The sequence below is a fragment of the Acyrthosiphon pisum genome, chromosome A1, assembly GCF_005508785.2.
Source record: "Acyrthosiphon pisum isolate AL4f chromosome A1, pea_aphid_22Mar2018_4r6ur, whole genome shotgun sequence".
In the NCBI taxonomy this organism is placed as follows: domain Eukaryota; kingdom Metazoa; phylum Arthropoda; class Insecta; order Hemiptera; family Aphididae; genus Acyrthosiphon; species Acyrthosiphon pisum.
The window spans coordinates 45,853,687-45,876,305 of record NC_042494.1 but is presented as its reverse complement, the minus strand read 5'-3'; the positions used below and the strand labels follow the sequence as shown (position 1 = coordinate 45,876,305).

The 22,619-nt window shown below is 31.8% G+C and overlaps 1 protein-coding gene across 1 annotated transcript in view; it reads left to right on the top strand.

Annotated features, from left to right (window-relative positions):
* The window catches only part of LOC100168810 (protein Wnt-2), a 74,059-nt gene extending 51,992 nt beyond the window's left edge, over nucleotides 1–22,067 (top strand). Inside the window, exons 3-5 of the mRNA XM_001948506.4 lie at nucleotides 17,093–17,376; nucleotides 20,637–21,027; nucleotides 21,816–22,067. Coding sequence (XP_001948541.2) covers nucleotides 17,093–17,376; nucleotides 20,637–21,027; nucleotides 21,816–21,967 — 827 coding nt within the window. The 3' untranslated portion in view covers nucleotides 21,968–22,067. The remainder of the gene's footprint in view (nucleotides 1–17,092; nucleotides 17,377–20,636; nucleotides 21,028–21,815) is intronic.
* Nucleotides 22,068–22,619: the final 552 nt, after the last annotated feature.

Sequence of the window (22,619 nt, the reverse complement as noted above, 5' to 3'; positions counted from 1 at the left end):
CGTCTACCTATGTCCTATAGTCTATTTACATGTGCCTATTTACACATTATATTATCACAGATTTTTTATTATAATATAGTATATTTTAAAATTGATTTTTCTGACGTTATTTAAAATTAATTTAGTATTCCAAGTCCAATGCGACCAGAATAAAGTTTTTCCCTTTCAAATAATAAAGAAAATATAAATTGTAACTATTTTACGAGGCGCGCGTGATCATTTTTCTTGTAAAGTTATTTTTGATCGTTGAAATGGTTTTACTTTATTTTTCCGTATGGCTCATGGTATTGCCACTATGTCACGTGCTCATGTAACTTGAAATTGCATACATTTTTGGCCCTTAATAAATAGCAGGCTCCAATAACCTTAATCGTAAAATGGTGATACCAAGCAGCTATTCATTTTTCAGTGTTCTACATTCCCGAGTAAATAGTTGAACCAACGTTAAAATTATTTTCTATTGTAGTGAGAAGAGTTTCCATTTTCTATCTGGCACCTTAAACAAATAAGCTTATTTTGTTTCACGGTGGATTCCAGCAACTATATCTTATTTTCATAATTAAATATAGCTACCTAACTTTAAAATTAGGAGTTTCTTGTTTGTGGAAATAGTACAGAACACGGTAATGATCATCTATAATCGTAATAAATAATAATACTTATATATTAGTAAATTCCGATATCATGATGGCCATAGTCGGAAATCCATTACAATTTCAGGGGGCCTAACGGACTTTTAAGGGGTCTAACCCCCCGAATTTCCGCCAATGATGATAGCCACGATAACCGGGAATGTAATAAAATAATCAGTGATATACTGATATAAAAAATCATATTTAATATAGGAAGGTATACGGTTATAGAACTAGGATGGTTAGAAGTTTCGGTCCCCGAGCTCTATAGTCCAGAGAACACAGCCATACGAAATAAATGTAATATATACAATATTACAATTTCGTTATCTGATATCTCTTCCATCCATCACTTATGAACAAATTATACATTTTTTCACTAATAATTAATTACCTAATTTAATTAATTGGAAAATATAATATAACTTTATTGACCAATGTATCACATCTTTATCATACATATTTTCAAAATAATAATCCCTCTGCTAAGGAATAGGCGCGCTTACAAATTTATTTATATAAAAAAACTTTTAACATGTTAGATAAATTGTGTATAATATCTTAAAAAAGTGCTTCTAAATCGTATTGCGTCATCGTCTACGAGGCGGAGACGAAGTTTGAACTGTTTTGAGCTTCCACTGGGGTTCGTAGCGATTCCCCTGAACGATTTCGATCATATCTACCTCCTGCTATTGATGGCTTGATGATATAATTCGTCTCATGTGCACTACAGGTCAGCCACCCTTGGATTTCGCTGGCGGGACGGGCTTCTGTTAAAGCTATGCCCTCGATCAGAAGGCTCCGGTTATATAGAATTCACTCGTTGGTACTCTTCTGCACATCTGACAATCATATATTATTACAATACCACAGGAGTCTGATAAAAATCATCAAGTTAAAGATAAAAACGCGAAATACCATTTTTTTTTTCACCAAGCCACGCCAGTAATCCACACATGCGAACAGTAATAATATAATAATGGCGATCGCTGCATATTATCATTATCATTAATACACGCTAGTCGAGTAGTACATTATAACGTAGAGGATATAATATTATGATAATACTGCAGCACTCGGAAGTCGGCCGGACCACGACGACTGTATATTATATGGAGAGCACTTAGAGCGGCGATCGCGATGAGGCACCCTGGCCTCGGGCATCGGCGTATCATAATCTCGCTCTCTCAGGCGCGTCTGCTGCACACAAAGATAGAGAGAGAGAGAGAGAGAGAAACGAGAGATAAGTAACGAAAAACAAAAACGCAATTACACACATTCGACGCGTGCATTATTATTACTATGTATACATACGGCATATAGTGTATAACTGGTTTTTCATTATCTATACGCGCGGTAATTGAAAGTCTGGACGTCCCGACCGCCGCGCAATAGTGGCAGCTATAATATTATTATCTCTCTTTATACGGAATGACCGCGCGAGCGTATAATATCCTCTCCGCGGGGTCGCACGCACAAGCATGTACCAACATATTATTATACATATATAATATGACTTCTATATTATTATAACTAGGCCGCAATAAAATTCCAAATTTATCGTCTCCGATCGAAAAAGAGATGACGCGGACGTGTGTTGTAAGATGTGGGGCATTACTGTATACCTACATTATTATATACTCAGCACGATGCGGGGGATGGTAGTGAGAGAGTGTTTTCGGGGGGGGGGGGGGGGGGAGGCCATTTGTTTTGTCTCAATTATTATTATCATTATTATTATTACGGGACGGCACAATATGGTCGAATTATAACCGTTTTAACGCACTTAAGCTTTTAACTCTGTTAAAGATATATCGTGATCCTCCATACATATAATAATACAAAGACGAACCTACGTTTCAACACGATATCGACAAACACCGATTCTATACGTATACAATAATAAAATAGGCCTCAGTTCGATATTTGAAATATTATAATATTATTATTTATTATACATATTATAATAACGTACTTAATTCAAAATGTAGGACGCTACAGCCGAATGCGCTGTCACCGCTGTCTCCGTCTAACAAACGCATAGGTAACATAGCAAATTGTACGTTCTGCATAATCTATTTAACTCTGTTAAGATCAATATTGGAGTGAATTGACCTAGTATCAAATTTAGAAGTAAGAATATTATCTATTGAACCACATAGGTTTTTTTAGATTTTAATTTTAAAGCAAGTATTATGAGTTTAACAACGCATGCGGGTGTAGCGCTATCTTAATATCATATACGATAATACTATTGTCTATGTTATATATTATTATGCACTTTGTGCCGAGGTGAGCGTTAATTATATATGAGGTAGTATTGTCTTTTGTAAAATCTATGTTTATAAATGTTTTAACTTTGATGTCATGGCTAAGGGTAGCTGAGTCGGATTCATATGCAAAATCGATTGTCGTACGATGAAGGGGTTTTATACATTTCTGTGACTCGTGGATATCAAGTCTAGTTACAGAGTGGTAATTTTTCCATTTTTTTTCAATAGTTTCACCAAGCGTAAAAATATAAACTACCGTCAACCCTCGAACAGTCGAGAACAAGTATCATTGCCTGTGTAGTGTTTGATTTTAATCGAGTATATCAAATCCGCTCAAAATCGTTTATAGCAAAGAAGGCTATAATTTATATCATTGTTCTAAGACTGAATGACTGCGCGCAACATACTAATATAATAAATTCTGCGCTGAGGTGATCGAAGCGAGTGCCCAATATCTGCGCAGTCTCTGTATTCGTAGGTATTCGGCTTATATTTATTATTAATATATTGTAAGAGAAACATTTTTTTTTCATAATATAAATTCCTTTACATATACTAGCGTAATATTACGAGCAATATTATTCTACATCCATTATTTACGTTTTTTTTTTAATGTGAATAAATGTTTAAACTTTAAACGAATAATTGCATAATGTTAAGAATAGAATAAGCGTAATAAGAAAAAACCATTATACATGCATACAATAATATTATAAGATAAATACTTATTTTTTCGATCACAGAGTATGATAATATGTTTGTATAAACATGTACCTACCTACTCTTATAGCGTATCATCGTTTGAGCTAATCTATGAGCGGTTAGGTATATTTATTCGAAGTTTGCACAAAACAATTTGTTATATCTGACAGGTACTAACCTGCAGCTGTATACTCATTTTCGACGTTATAATACTAAATAAAATGCTCAACTTACTTTTCAAACATAATAATATATGATATAACGTTTATAGTAACCATGTCTGGTACATATACCTACGTCATATATATTATACCAGTAAAATGTGTACGGAATATAATATATTTTGTTCACATATTTTACAATTATAATATGGCGTTGACATGATTGGGTCATTTATCGGTATTTGCAATGTAAAAATTTAACTGTACTAAATTACAGCATCAACCACCTATATTATAAGTATTTATAACCTACTATCCGTTAACGCCTAAACATTCGTATTAATTAATTAATTAATTTAAACGTATATAAAAACAACTATTATAATATGGTTCTAATATCGGTTTATATAATGTATATAAACATACCTAATACATATTATATGTGATAATATATTTATATATACCTACAACACACATCGAATGCGAATTCCTATAGCCGTTTTTTTATGCATTTATTATATAATATAATATTATCTGCATAGTAATAATGTTGGAACATCATTGGTAATTACATTCGTGAATCTGTCCATTAATCGCATGTTAATTTATTTATTCCATAGGTACATTCAACAGTGTTATAAAAATATTTAATTTATACTATTGAAATATTTTAACCAAACTCCATTAACGATCATATTTACATAATATATTTTATGTACAATATTGTAACAAATTGTTTTTGGGCATTTTAATCGTATAATACCAATGATGATTAATTTGTACGAATTATTAAACGTTTTGTAAGCGTTACACGTGCATTTTCAATTAAAATTTAAAAGCTCTGGGTATCTAAATCATTTTTTTGTATTATTTTATACGAAATAACTGAAATAATACCTAGTTAATATTTATAACACAATCGTCAAATAGTCGGGTAAAAAAAACCCGTCGAGAAAATTTGTTTTTGTGTACCTATTCTTGATAAAAACCCATTTGTGTACTCAAATATACCATGTATTTATGCGTTTATTCAAAGCTTCGATAAAATTAAGTACCCAAATTGTTATGATATCACAATTGTGGTTCAAAATATTATACAATATATAATAATAATCTACGTTATACACTACCTATAGTATTCATCCATACAAACTTGAAATTGTAAAATAACTATAGTAGGTACACAACAATAATTATTGTCCTATACGTGACCTAATGCTCAAATATTAATATAATAATAAATAATAATATTGGATATATGCACCGTAATATACACGAATCTTCGTTTCGAATATAATAATATTTACATTATCATATTATAATTACTTGATAACATTACACGATGAAAGGTAAAATCGGTCGTAAGTACGTATACAACAGTATATTATATAGGAACTTATACACGCGAGGGAATGCCGATTTCCATTATGATTCCGGTCGCTGTTGGTTATTAAAGTTAGTTAAAAACTTGACGTCCACCGTTGGACTTTCACGCGATAACACTGTTTAATATTGCATTAGCGGCGCCAGTTCCAAGTATATTCTCGGATTATTTGTAGGTACCTATACGTAAAATAAGTGGCGTGTGTGTGGAGGATACACGTGTTATAGTCCACGAATATTATTGCATTACTATAAAATATTATACACAACAATAGTAATAATAATGTATAAGTACAGCTGCAGTCCGAGAACTATAATAATATTTTATGTTATATTTTATATTATGCTCGGCTTTAACATCCGTCCGAATCATTTTATTTTTCTCTTCTCAGTGTCGTCTCGTTCGCTCTCTCCTCACTTCAACTCTCGCTCACCACCGCTCTTCTTCGTCTCACTTTATTTATTTGTCTGTAAGTCGATAATATCGATGCCAACGCGAACGAATGGGCTGGACACATCGACAGCGGCGCACTATATAATAATATATAAGCGCGCTATGTGTACAGCGCTGCAGCGGGTAAGACATCGCCCGCGATGAGTTCAGATTTTTTTTTACGTATAATATAGTTTATACGGACAAAACGTTTCAATTGTTTTTCGTCCGGTTCAAAATTATGCGCAACGCCGAAACCTTATCCCGACCATATTATTAAATGCTTTATATACAAAAACTGTGAAAAAAAAAACGATCGAATGATCGAGTGATCAATAAAAAATATAAAAATTGATTACGCCATATACAGAGTTAATCACCTCATGCATGCTCACCCCGTTATTATTTTCTTCAATATTGCAGTTATTTGAAATTCAATGATTTTGAATACCTATTCTTAAAGACCGAGGATTTTTAATACAATAGAGTCTCCGGACGTGAAGTTACAAACATCTGTTTTTCTAATGAGAATTGAGAACAACCCTTATTTACTTTAAATTATAAAGCAGATAATTTTGTTTTAAAATTTTGTGTATCTAAATCAAAATTTGAACTAGTAATCTCCAAGGCTGAGCATTAATGAGTTAAAAAGTTAAAGTTAAGTTAAAAAGTTCATTTTATTTTAACTTTTTAACTTAACTAGTTACTTTTGGCTTTTCATTAACTTAACTGTTAACTTACTAAATTAACGAGTTAATTTTTCATTTTAAGAAGTAAGTTAAGTTAATTTATTTTGTTTTTAATTTAATTATATTTCACTAATTCAGTCTATTTCGTTTTCATGTCAAAAAATATTTATCGTAAATTGTTTAAAGTTAACAATTTATATTATTCGAATCTAACTTATATGGAAATACTGTATGAAGTATAAACACTATATCCTATAATTTAGTTTTGAGTTGGAAAAAATTTAGTACGCTAGCGTTGTATAAACAAATTAACTTTTTATTTTTAAATTAATAAAAAATTAACAAAAAGTGTGTATTAACTTTTAACTTAATTGAGTTAACTTAGAGTTAAGTTAACTTTAACTTTTTGTTATTGGTGCATATTAACTTAACTTAACTGAGTTAAAAAAAAAACATTAACTTGCCCAGCCTTGGTTATCTCCGATTTATTCAATTGTATGTACTGAGAATAGTAAAGTTAATGATACTAGCCGATGCTATGGTTACGAACAATATTAAAATAATATTTGTAAATTGAATATTTGTTTAGTCATGTTCCTATTAGTTACCTATTTATTGGTTTTTATTCAGATATTATCGAAACTCTTATCTCCAACTTTTTATTCATAAATATTACATGGTAATATACATAATTATTTTGTGTATAAGCACATTATCTATTATCTTTATTACATAATGTTGATAACTCTTATTACCTAGCTATTTATATAATTTCACTATATATTAGTCGTAGTGTAATTTTAAACACTATGTACCACTGGGCCTCAGCCCGTTTTATTCAATTATTTAATTATTTGAATAAACATTATTATTATTATTATTATTATTATTATTATTATTATTATTACAACTCAGAAACTACTCATAAAAAAATCATGTGCTGAATAATTTATAGTACCTAAAAATGGGTGGTTCTCATTTGTAAAACAGAAGTTTGTATCGTCACAGGACACTCTCTTAAATAGTACGAAAAAAAGTAATCGAAAATACCTATTATATATTATATAGTCTATAAGAATATTTAAAAATTCTAAAAATCAGATTCGGTAAAAATGTATTAAATAATAAAAAAAAAAAATGTGAGGGGGGGGTTGTCATGATGCTTTGTGAATCATCATGCATAATAAACTTTATTTTATTATTTAAATTATACAGTATATATAATATTATGTATATTAGATAACGATTTAAAAACATAATCGGAATCTCAAGACTGTGCACGCGCCTTTGTTTACCTGCGAATAATAATAATAATAATTACCATATAATTTACGTCGAAATTAGCATATTGTCGAAGCGGTGCCTTTTTTCTCTCGTCCCATTTACGATATATTATATATGTATATTATAAATACAAATTACATATATATATATATATATATATATATATATAAGTACACAACATTCAAGCGAACGGTGCTCATCCGAATCGACGGGACGGTTCATAAATGGTACCAGCCACTTTAAAAATAAAATTGGAAATTCGTACAAAGTGCCACAGTGCGCGCAGCAATGTATACACTTTCGGAGCGAGACAAATGTAGGTACTTATTCTGTTAGGTGTGCGGTGTCGGGGGTAGTCGTTTGTGCGTGGGGGGCAGGGGGTACGACGGCACCATTAAAATCAAAGATGTTGACAATTATTGGCCCCTTCCGCATTAATGGACTCCAATAAACCGTCATAATTAACTTCATTATGCAGATAGAAATATAATTTTTTTTTAATACGTTATAAATCATAATATAATTAATTTATAATATTACAGTATTATCTTACCAAATACCTGCAGCCATATTGTGGAGTATCACGCCGGCGACCGCGTTATTATAGTGCTGTTGCCATTGATTATTAATTTATGGATAGCCCCGCAAACATAACGGTACCTATAATAAGCTATAACGTCTGAAAAGCGAAATTCACCCAATTTAGATATTAATTGAAAAATATACATTATTATAGTCAATATGAATAGTGATTGAAATTAGGATCATAAAAGAAAAGGAGAGTACTTATAATTATTATTTTATTATATTATTTTATACAGTCCGGTAAAATGTTAAAATTGGCGTGTTAAAAGACTCGAACATCTGGCAAAAACTGAAACAACGCCCATCACAGTATATATACCTACTTATAGATTATAGATAGACCGAATTTCCCGACTTATATATTAATAGTATAATAATAAGTACCACGTTGTGTGAATGTTTCACCATGTCTTACACGCCTCGTCCTTATACGGCGAACACGGACGTTGGAGGAAATTTCCGTACAATGTTTCTTGATGTTTATACATCAAATACTTTCCTCGCTGCAGGGCGCTTAGCACAGTAGTCGAAATGCAAACTTTTTGACAACGAATAAACGTATATAATACGAGACAGTGAGAGAGAGGAGAGGAGGGCCGTAAGTAAGTTATGTGTGCAAGAAACTGATCGCAAATATTTGCCCACGTTCAGCACACACTTAAAATGTAAAATCTCCCCCCCCCTCCACCGATAAGCTATAAGCTGCAGCAGCTGTTGCTCAATACACGCGGTCAAATTTATATATATATACAATATACGAAATGTAAATAGGTGTAATATAATATCTTGTATATATCTTGCATATATTTTTTTTTATCGAATCGAGCTCGAAGTAGGTAGACGCGGCCATCGATTAGACGGTACCAATTTCATAGCACGGGCCATCGCCTCTGAAATTCTAATCGAAATAATATGAAAATTAACGAAAACGGCGTGGTCCAAAAACCGACGTTGTGATAATATTATACTTTTATATCAAAATATCCCTAATTAGTTTTTGTTATAACTATTAGTAATACAATTTTTTTTGTCCAAAATCAGCACTATTGCTCGGAATAACGTATCAAACGATCGCATCGAAACGCCGTGCGAATCGAATAACAGACTTCAATAGCGCAATAATATATTGCCGGTCAGAATGTTAGATGAGTACGTTCGGTTGCGTCCCGATCGCGGAACGGGAGCACTTTTCGGCGACGCGGCCGATGGTCGATATTAATATTATTAGTATTATTATACATAATTAATTATGTTTTACACCAATTATATCAAATATACTGCCACGCGATTGCCATTGTTGTATGGGTCAATCGAAAGGTTTTGTTTTCCCCGACAGCAGCTTAAAACTAACTGCATAATGTAATATTTATAAATATCATATACGACGACAACGATATTTTACTTGGGCTGTTTTTACAATGTCCGGTAAAAAGTTAACCGGCGCTTAACCGGGCGAATTCTGCTGGTAATAAAATCTGTTATCAGTCGGTTAAGACTAAACCGGCAGAATTCTATCGGTAGCACAGAATGAATTCTGCCGGTAAGCGTAATCGGACACTTTACTGGACATTGTGAAAACGGCTATTTAATGTCTTAACAAATATAATATACTGCAAAATGTAAATCGTCGTTTAAATTCACCCCGAAATCTTCAGTCGAATACTCAAATGTTGTGATCACAACGATATATTACTATATACCCTGTTCACAAATGTATAACGATTAATATTGCGTACGTTAAACTGTATAAGACTCGAATTCTGTAGGCCCTCCGTCGGATAGAGAAATTTCGATGATAACGGTTATAATGTAAATATGCAGCGTGCGGTGAAATAATATTATTATAGCCTATAGGGCATGTAACGTACCAATATAAGTCATAAGCGGAAATCCATTAAAAAAAAAAGGTTTTTTTTTGGGGGGGGGGGACAAATACTTTGAACATTAATGTAAGCCGTAGGAACTTTGTTCCCAAACAACTAAAAATCTGTCTTTTTATTGGGAGGGGGGGCTTATGGAATATTTTGGGCCGACTTAGCCTTACCCCCGATTTTCACCTAAGACTATAATGTCTACTGAATATTGAAAACGATATGCGACGTGTGTTCGGTACAATGGCGGATGACGTGGTGTAAAGTTTGCGGTATTGGAGCCTCTGAGTATTTGATACAATGATACCGCCTCCTCTTCACCCGTAACCGAGTAATTGGTATTGTTACTTGTTACTTATGGGAATAAAACTCATACATTTATAATTACAAGTTCATGTTACTACGATGAAATAATATATTAAATGTACCAATAGGTTATATATATATATATACATATAATAATATTTGTATCGCCTATATAATATATAACTACTAACACAATCAACATTCAAATTTTAATTTAGTTAGACTATTGAACTTATTAGAGATTATGGGTAATTATTATTAATTGTTGTTATATATGTTATTTATAAGTTATATTGAGAAATGATTACAATTAATAATAATTACCCATAATCTCTAATAAGTTCAATAGTCACCTCTGTCGTCTGAAATAGGTCTATTTTTTTTTAAAAATGTTGAATATTAACCAATAACAATATTATATTATAATATTCCGGTATAATTTTTCAGATTCTATTTTGTTTACGGTTCTAACATTATTTTTAATTCACACTAATCATACTGTAAAAAAAAAATAATTACAAGCAAAGTCCGTTGAAAGTCGAATGGAAATAAAAATCTGATAATAACACCGAAAACGGTTACATCAAAAAATTATTTATTGGTGATTTAAACAGTGTATATTATAATAATATAGAACCGGAGCAGCGTTAAAGACTTGTCTTTTGACAATTTAACGGTAATATCAATGTGAGTGTGGGGTCGTGAGGGGTTAGATATTTAAGAGAAGAATACGAAAAATAAGTGTTTATATAGCAGACCAAATCAATATTTAGTATTTCATCGTCGGAGCCTCCGAAAACTTTGAAAACTGACGACATCTTGCCGTTGCGAGGCAGCGATGATATTGTATTTACGCGGTAAAATGTTGCTTCCGCGGCGGCGTGTCCCATTTTATCGATCGGACGCGCGCGCTGACCGCGGCGGCGGCCTCCACGATGTAGGTATACAATAATAATATAATGTGGAAAAAAACTCAGAATTTCGGTCGCAAAGGAATTTCGGGCCAGGTCGTCGCACCGGAGAGAGCATTCGAGAAATTAATCGCACTCCGCGGCGTATTAATTTGTACCGCTGGCATAACACAGGCACTGCTGTATAGTGCGATGCTTGATCCACGAAGGTCGGACATTTTTTCCTCTCCTCCCCCCCACCCAAAAAAAAAAAATACGCATTCCGTTGGACGTGAAAAGCCCAGCAATAATACAACAACTGCAGTACGACAACAACATGCCCGCCGCCAGAACGGTGTGTTTATACCGTAATATATATATGATATCCGACGATATGCTCATGAATTCCTCTTGTTCAACCTCAGCCAATATTATCGTTATTAAATTATCACCACGTCGTACGCGGATCAATCAGCAGCCAACCGCGGCGTTATGATAAAATGTCGACGGTGGTAAAAAAAAAAAAATCGCACTTTTGTTCGAATCTCTTGATTGATGATGGAACTTGTGCACTTGTAAATATTAATAATAATAATAATAATACAATAATAAGGTCCGAACACATAAATCCCTAGACTCGGGATTCGCCTCGAAGTTGTTATACGTACATATTATTATATTATATTATATTTTAGAAGTCGGCGTCCTGCGTCTATAAATCAACTCATTCCGAGTCTGGGTCGTATATAATAAATTTATATGTATAGAAGAAACGTATAAAAAATATATATAAAAATAATATATTACAAACCATTTTATTATAATGCTTTGGCCGCAATGAGAATTGCGCGCATAATTGATTGCTGTTAGGATTTTAAATTTTTAATCGAGCTCCCGGGAAATAATATCTCGTCGCCCGACGCTAACCGTTTCGTTAACCACGGTAAGCGAATGTCCACGATCTTGTTTTTAGCCTCTAACCGCAAATTTCGGCCAAAAAAGTCAAAATTAAACGGTCGTGCGATGATTGCAAAATTACGTGCAACGCAGACTACGCGTTGATTCACGCAGTTTCTAATGATGACGGACTAAATATTACGTCCCTTCCTCGGAGTTTGATTGACCGAACTTCTGAACTTCCAATAATAAGTACCTATTATATACGCAACCTTTGAGATGGTTTTCGTCTTCACATGTTATTATATATTGGGGTGTGCTAAATTTACATCACACGAGTTCTGAACAACGGCTCGCGACTAAATCATGTTTCATATCAATAATTATTAATTTAAAATAATAATAATATGATTCTCGTCGATCATTGCGCTTACCTACATCACATGCACATACGCAGTCTGATTATATATAATTATTTCTAGTCCAATCGTCAAAAACAGCCTATGACTTTATTGCTAAACGACCGTTAAAGTGGCATGGAACTTGTTAGACATAGAGACTAACGGTGGTAGAAACCACTCCTTTAAAGTTGAAACGCAAAGAAATTAAATTATAGTGGTAAATTTGTTGTTCAAATATAATATATAGTTAAGATATAATGCTAGAAGCTAATACAAATTGTATAGACAATATCATCGCACTTATATAGTATAAAGTGTATTTAAAATTTAATTCTTTGAGCTTTAATTTGAGCAAACTCGACAACAATTTTATTTTTATTTAATAATAAAAGTCATAAGATCCTCCAACTAGGACACATCTTTGATGCCACTGGACCGTTATGTCGTTGACAAATCCTCTCACATCGCTAGACACGCTTACATAATATTATACTTGTACATCCGATATCGTTTCTACAAAGTTTAGGTTATGGTATGATGTAGTAAATTTGTAAAGTCACGTGCATAAAGCATAAAATGGTTGGCTCATATTTCCTCGTACTGCAAATTGTATACCATATGATATTATTCCTTGCCTTGCTGTATCGTATACAGTCTATAATAATATTTTCGTTCTTGTATATTTCATGTTGTTTTTTATATAATTTATACAAATATATAAGATATAATAATATACATTACATTATTATATATCTTGTATATTTGTGTACGAAGTTTAACCAGGACACGTGTCAGTCTTAAAACGTTGAGACACGACGATAACGATATCGTGCCGCGTATAATCCAATTTAAATCGAAGAACGCGGATAGCGTTATTTCATTCAATTTGAGACGCGTTTTCTCGTTGGAAAAACCAGTAATTTATGCATTGATTGATGTCCAACTACGTAGCGAATCGCTGCACGAAATGTCATATTATCATTGTTATACGTTACTACAATTACAACGTGTGTATATATTAGCCAACTATATTATTATAAACTGCTACTACATACGTATAATATAATATTATATGTAATGTTTAATGTAGGTATATATTATATATAAGTTAAATGTACAACACTGCGATTGTGGTTCAACAAAGGTTACTTAAATATGGTATACTGATATTGATGATCGATTGTTGTTTTCGACGTGTCAGCCTAAAACGGTTCGTGAATGGTATAATATAATAATATTATGTGATGTTCCACGCGGTATGCGATTAGCGCGTCTATCTTATAATAATATAAAATCACGAAAGTCCAAAGTACAACGATTGTAGCATAATTTTGATTAACAAGCGAACAATTTCAAACCGAATGTATTGAGTAGGTAAGTTTATTATTTTAACGTTACGGAAATCTATTAGGTATAAAAAAAACAATATGCACATGACGTATAGCATGTATAATATGTATGTCATATATACAGTGATTGTATTGACAAGGGAGCTAAGCAAAATGCAATAAATAAATGCTTTGCCCCCTCGTAATTTATTTGAGTATCAGGTTACTGAGGATGGGTGTATTCGGGTGTTCAAATACAGAAATCAAAAATCCAAACAAACGTTTGGGTTTCCATGACCGTTATAATTCGGGTTAATATGTTTTAGTACAGTTGTTAAGTCACATTAGGTCAGGTAAAACTTAATTTGAAAAACATGTAGGCGCCTAATTGTTTAGATTATACTATTATGGGGACTTCTTTAATTTCATAAAATATCACTGATAGACGATTAGGTAGGTACTACTGAATGAATAGATGAAACGAAGCATAACATTATATAAATGTTAAAATGTGTTGATAACGAGAAATATATTATTTAATAATTACTGCCAACAGCTGATTGAAAAATTATTCCTGTTCATAATTATTATCAAGCAACTAATTACAAAATCGATGCATACAAAATTCTCACATGAAATTTGTAAAACTTATTCGGTTCTTGGTTAATTCGGGTGTATTAAAATTAATCATTCCGGTTAATATATGGATTTAGGGGGTTGGATTTCTTAAAGGGTTTTTAGGGGTGTTACGAATACATTTCCTGTTGATTCGGGTACCCACCTAACCTTTGAGAAAGGGATTAAAGAGACAATTTTCTTTGGGGTTTTCAGAAAAACAATATTTGTTTAACATATTGTTTGCGACACTTGATACTCCAAAATACTTCATAAGCAAAAGTTTCAAACATTTTTAGTTATAGCCTGTAGGCTTATCGAAACTTCAAAACTTTGACATTGAAGACATTTTACGTAAATAAAATAATGAATAACTAAAAAATATGTCGTTATTCTGTATTATTGAGCACGTTTCTTTTTTAGTTCTTGAATTGTTATATTGTAAACCGTTTGCTCAGCTCTTAGCATTCGAACAGGTTTTCTTTTCTGGTACTACTGGTACTACCTATACGTTTTAAATATGAATTGGTTTGTCTGAGAGTTGAAATCTGAAATTATGGGACTTCAGTTTCACCGGATTGTAAATAAATATATTATACAATACCCCAATATAAGGCATTATATTTTTAATCGAACAAGTGTCTTATTGTGTATAGTAGTGTATTTTTTTTTACTCTTATGCTTATTTTCCATATTGTTCACGTACATTTCAAAAACTTATCTCCGAGTAAATTAATTTTAAAATCTTATTTTCAAAAATGTCCATCGTTAGTTGCCTTGGAAACGGTGTCTTTAAAGATTTTTGAACTTTGTATTATCGATTACTACGGAATATGAGAACGAAGAACTTTTTTTATAACAAACATCAAAGGGAAGATTATTTATGTACAATAATAATATATGAACACGATACTCATTGTTAGGTAACTGAAATATTCATACTTTATTCAACGTCTACATAAAATCTAAAAAGTTTAATATTTTAACGAAATAGGTACATCAACCCCATATGTCTAAAACTCCATGTGATTATTGATTTTATGAGTAGTTTTGTAGTGATATATTTTTAAGTACAGTAGTACACATTTTTTAATTTAAAATAGCACAATATATACTATATAGGTACCCACACTTTTAATTATAGTTTTAACGCTGATGCGATGTTTAATAAGATCGACCGATTGACTAGTGATATAAATTCCAAACTAATGATTGTTATAGTTTAAAATAAAACACATTTCAATTAAAAAAAAGGCTCAATAAAAAAACCTATTCACCATGGAACTATAAATATTAATCACGTGAGTAAAAATAACTTTAATGAAAATGAAAATAAATTGTATTTATGTTATTTATGCAATGTGCAAACAATTGAACATAAAATATTATACACTAGAAATTTCACTGTATCACTATTATAATTTACGAAAATTCAATTTCGAAATGCAAACATTACAAAAAAAATAAACCAATGTTAACCAAAAATAAAAAAACCCTTTTTTCTTATTTGTCAGTCCGTAGTATTCGTTATGCATTTAAACAACTGCCGACAGGAAATTTCATTTTAAACTTTTAAAGTGCAAACCTGTGTTTTGGCAGTGTTATAGCACAAAAAACTTCCACAAAATGTCATGTTTAACTATTTGAATGATAGATAAATGATACCTACACTTATTCGCATCTCACTTTTAACGAATATTTTGTATTTATTCGTACTATTTAAATCACTAGTCACCCTTTACCCGTTAGAACTTAGACTTCTTAATTTACATGAAACTTCAACGAAATGATAGACGTATGAACTTTATTTACAAATCTTGATTCTTCGTTATGTATTTGTTCGCGAGCACAAATATAATATCAAAAAAAAATTGTAGTTAATATACCGATTACGGTTACCAATAGGTCTGAAATTATACTTGACCAATATATATATATACTATAATATATAGTTGATAACCTATCACTATTGATGTAGCCAAGCGTTAAGTATAGGATAGGTGTGACTCTTACTCGTTGTGGTTTCAACACGTCAACAAGAAATCGAAATCAAATTCAAACTTTGATGATATCATCGTTGATGGGTTGTTTCATGGTGAAAATAATGGCTTGGACAACGTCTCTGACTCAGCAGAAGAGAGTTAAATCAACTCAACGATCTACCCACGTTTTGGGCATTATTGATTATTGTCGTTGGATAGCTGGCAAATACTGGTGTTCCAGTCACGTACTTCACTATACCTACCATATTATCTAACGTTCTCTGTTCTACTTTCTAAGACTAGAAAATTAAACTAGTCAGCAGTGGACAAATTAAAGTTGCTTGCGGATTTACGTGAACTTTCAGGTAGTGTGGTTTTTAATGTCTCACATAACAATATATAGTCCGAGAACCAAATCGAAGCATGCAAACGTAATATAAAAGACAAGTCTTCAACCACCTTCATAATATTATTGGCATAACAAGCGGGTTGTTGTACTCGTGGCTCGATCACGATAAAACAAATTCCTCATTTCGCATTATAGTAAATAACAATATATAATATTATTCACTGTTTGTATTTTAGTATCGTTTAGTATGTTTTTTATCGATCATATTATATTATTTTATGTACTCAATTCTGTCTGTTGTTTGTTCACAGCTAGCCGAGAAGCGGCTTACATGTACGCTGTGATCAGCGCCGGTGTGACGTACGCGCTGATGGACGCGTGCAGCAGGGGCAACATATCCATATGTGGATGTGACGCGCATTACCCTAGCGCCCTGGATGACGGACCAGCGGCGGCCGCGTGGAAATGGGGTGGATGCAGCGTAGACTTGGGCTTCGGCATGGGGTTCGCTCGGAAGTTCCTGGACGCCCAGGAATCGGACGCCGGCGATTCCCGGAGTCTGATGAACTTGCACAACAACAAGGCCGGCAGAAAGGTACATACAACAATGATGTTGACAATTTACTAAAAAAAACAGGACGATCCTTTATAATATTATGATACAGAACGTCCTAGGACATTACGTTACAATGTTAGAGGAATGTTTTTTTATGCATATTAATAGCATAATATTATAATGATTATGGTCACACGGCGTTCTGCTTAGGCAATTTGGGTACACCAATGTCGTGGATTAGTGTCCCTAGTGTTATATAAAACACAAAGCTTATAATACGGCTATAACATTAAAATGTATTGTATTTTAAAAATCTAAAGTAACTATTACATTTATGTAATATGAGTGGGGATGAGAGTTCATATTATTACAACATGCACAACAAGAATATTACTCAAATTGGAACACAATAATAATGTGCACTGAAATTAATAAACTTAGGTACCTAATGTTAAAGGTATGCCTGCCTATATAAAATAAACCATCCTGTATAATTCTGTATATACGCACATAATATTATATAGGTTATAGGTTATATATGTCGAATCACACGATTATGAAGACATAAAGAATAATAATGGTATTTTACATCGATGCCAGACTGGAGCATTATTACTAGCTGACAAGTTAACTTTGACCGTTCCAAGGTATTTGCTATACAAACATTTTAGCTCAAACTATAATATTATATACTAATACTATATAATATTATACATGCATTAATTGAAACTAATATATGAGTTCATTTTGAATCGAATACTTGCAATTAGGTTAAATAAGTGATATTGAAAAAATATGTATATTAATATAACAACAAGTTTCATTTGCCAATAATAACTACATTTTTTTTTATAATTTATGTGGTTATATATTCTTATTGTACTCGACGAATAATTCACTCAGATAAATCGTATCGCTCTCCATTATACATATAGGCAGCATTATGGAAATAACAGTTTACCTACCTAACGTAATTCTTTATAACTGATTAATATATTAAATGTTATTAACCATCAAATTTCAACATTTAAAAGTTCAGAGTAAATTATTCGTAGATATTGAGTTTTTTTTTAAATTATATAAAGTGTCTACCAACACCAAATCCAAAATAAACTTAGCTGAGTTAAAATTATTTATTAACTTTCCCAGTCATGTACTGAGGCATATGCCAAGTCGCCAAGGTTATTTTACAATACGACGTTATTATTAACATTGTAATACTTAGGCAAAGGTATAAGCCACGCACAAAACTCCATTGTTACACTGTACGCGCAATGTGCGCCTATATATTATAATACCATGGTATAATGTACATTAATATATAATATTATAGTACCTATGCACCACGTTTATAATACCATGCTATAATGTATAATAATATATAATATTATAGTACTTACCTACTTATACTTACTCATCTATCTGTTATAAAGCTTTGTTTGCGTATGTACCTACGATGCTGTTTTTATTTGTAATAAATTAAAAGCGGATCGGGTACAACAGAAGTCTTATTGTTGTTGATAATACATAGATTGAGAAATAATTCCAATAAAGTACCAGACCTTTGTTTTCGATTTAGTCGAAATTTATTTTAAATTGTCGGGCTTTTCAGTCTTTTTGTTATTAATTTTGAAAATATTTGATGATTCGAACAGTTATATACGTACGTATTACAGGAATTTGTGGAACAGTGAAAATTATTGTTTATTTGGTAATCCAATGTTACATAATTGTGATTTGAACGATTTCATCAAATATAGGTGTATATATATATAGGTTTAATACAGACTACACTGACAAAAAAGAAAAAAAAACGATTTTGTTTTTATTTTTAATATTTTAGAAATAATAAATTATTTTAAGAGTTAAATCAAAAACGAATCATTTTTAAAGACTTATTATTTTTAATGAAACGTAAGCCTTTACGCAAGTTCGCTATTTTTAATGTTGATGCTTTAGATTAAAATTCAAACGAATAGTTTTCGAGTTATTACATTTTATGCACTGAGAATAATAGTCATCCATCACTTATCAACAATGATTTTAGATCATATTTAAATTATATGTAACAATTTGTATAGTTATTATGCGTTATAAATAAATTATAAAATTTTAATAAATTAACATTGATATTAGTACCTAACTACTATAATTTACAGATCATCATAGTCCTTATATCTTTTAAACTTGTTACTATAGAGTATAGAATATTATACTCAATGATTAGAAACATCTAGTTCGTAATATTACGATTTATATATTTATAAATATTAGATTTACATTATAATTTTAATAAAAACATTGTCTTAACAATTTACAATAAAAATGAGTTATTCTCTTTCAAAACAAATTTCCCTTTTTTTTCCCCCGAGGCAGACATTTTTAAAGAATTTAAAAATATGGTTTCTTAGTATGTACACTTACAAATTCCAAAAATTTAAATTAATAATAAATTCATTATCGAATTAAAAAAATGGAGGTGAGCAAGCTTGGTGAATCACTCTGCAAATAGGTATATATGTATATATTTTGAAATACACGCCGATTCTCTATTCAATTATTCATATAATATTTATCAATACTAAGAATTTTTAATAACTGTATATAATTGTAATCTGTGTACTATTTAAATTAAAACATACTTACTATAATATTATAACGAATTAAAAATAATTCTCGAAACTAAATATAAAGTATAAACAGTAATGTTTGCAATATTTTTATAATTTTAATATAGTTTTTTACTTTGTAGTTGCTTTATTAAGATTGCCAACATTTTGTAGCATAGGAGTTTATTTCTAAAATGTATTAAATTTTTTTATTTTTTTATGGCATCTTATATTTCATGATTCGCTATATTATTATAAATAATTAATTTTAATATTCGTAAGAGAATAATAATGTTTTAAAGGCAATGTGACGAGTTAAGAAGTCAATGTACATGTTTTGTTGTAAATTCTTTTTAATTTAATTTAATGTATATTATGTTATCTATATTAAACAGATGTATGTGTCTGAGATCCACAATAATTAATATTAATACCTACTCTAATAGGTCCTTAGGATTTAGGACTTGTATAAATAACATAATATTGTATCATATATAGTATAATTTTTATGTTGTTTTAATGTTATATTATAATTATAATTTACAATCTAGTCGGACATACTTAAAATGATTAATCGTCAAATCGTATAATAATAATTGTTATACGTCCGTCTACGCCCTACAGAGAGTGTATAATATTATACATCAAATATTCACAAATCGTCTTCTGACATATATCGTTTGTTTCCAGATTGTCAAGATGCTGTTGAACACTGACTGCAAGTGTCACGGGGTGTCAGGGAGTTGTACAATGAAGACGTGTTGGCACAGTCTGCCGCACTTCCGGGAAGTCGGCAAGGCTCTGATGCGAAAGTATCGAAAGGCGCGCAGCGTCCAGGCCGCGGGGGCTGTGGCTGTCGTCGGCGGTGGTAATCCGCAAAGGGCTTCTGGCAAACGGTCGTCAAGACGAATGAGGCTCAGGCTCAGGTCGGCCAGGTCAGCTGCGGCGGGGTCGGTGGACGAGGAGGAGCCGAAGATCACCGAGCTCGTCTACCTGGAACAGTCACCTAACTACTGCGACAGGGACTTTGGCACCGGGTCGCTGGGCACGTACGGTCGTTCCTGTAACCGGACTTCTGATGGTGAGTCTAGGATAATATTATGGAAGACCGTTCACCTAAATTTTTTTTGCTACTTGACAAAACGATTGAGCGCATGACACTTTACATATATTATTAGGTACATCGTACATATATATAATACATTAATACAGTAAGTATACTTATTAGGTACTCACCCGTTAGTGATTCGATTGGCGTTGACGTCGTGCGTGTTATTGCCATCCGCCGCGGCAGTAATGTTTTTCGTGATTTTAATAAATTGTATAACGTTTATAATAATAATATGTCAACTGATGTTTACTGATTAAATTGTCGAATAAAAACTGATCGGTCTTTCCGTGTACACAAGAGCCAGGCAATATTATTATTATTAATTTTTTGAGTTTCCCGTCGAGAAAAATTAAATAATATAAAGACTTTGTTCCGTTTTGATTCCGCTGTATACAATACTGTATGTCATAACTCTATGCGGTTTGGCGTGAACAAAGGCTATATAATGCCACTTTTCAGAGGAAATGTACGTTATTTGGTAAACGTCATATTTTGTTTTAGTAGTTTGTACAGTGGTCAGCATAAGGAGTCCGGTCACACGTGTGCCCAACTATTAATATCAATATCAAGATTAGCCATCGCAGTGGTATTTTGAAAAAAAATTTATATATTTTGACATTGGCCCTCATTTCACACGTGTACTTACTATTCTTTTACTGAGCTCAATCCGTCTGTCACCGTATCGACTGTTATTATTATTATTATTAATATTTAATTGTTTTGTATGTATAATCATCTTGTCCGAATTATTTCCATAGGCACGGACGGCTGCGATCTGATGTGTTGCGGACGCGGGTACAACACGCACCAGTTCACCAGGACCAAACAGTGTCGGTGCACATTCTATTGGTGCTGTTACGTCAAATGCGACACGTGCGTGGAAAGGACCGAAGAATACAGTTGTAAATGACGTGCTCATATTATGAATTATGTAAATTATAACATATAACAAAACGTGTACCTTACTCGTTATGTTGTTAATAAACTTATCATATCTTTTTAGTTTTGTACGAGTGTGCCTATAATATTTTATACAAAAATATTTCGAAAATACCATAAACAATATTATTATAATAATAATTTATATATTATATTATATAGTTCTTTATTTTAAAAATAAAATTACCGTTCAAGTTGTGTACAATAACATGCGTCGTGTGGTTGTGCGACTCTATTTGAGTCATTTCTTTTTTCCTCCAACCACCATTTCCGGTGATTACCCGAACGGAAGCTGCTGCTCCAACGCAGTCAATACTGTGAGGCGCAGATCTTAATAAATTCGTTTATAGTATAACTAGTTTGAAAGTATAAAATTGAACGAAGTAAAACCGTCAATTTTCTCTCACCTACAACTAGTGCTGTTTAATTAATTAATAAATTAACTCAAGTCAATTTTGTTCATATAACATTAGCTTGCTTTCCCTAGCCTCGACAACTCACTAGTTGATTAATTTGAATTGGAAAAAAAAAATACTCATGTAATTAGGAAATAAAAATGTAGTACTAAAATTGAAACTAATTTATTTATTAAGTTTAATTAATATTACATTTTTCAATTATGT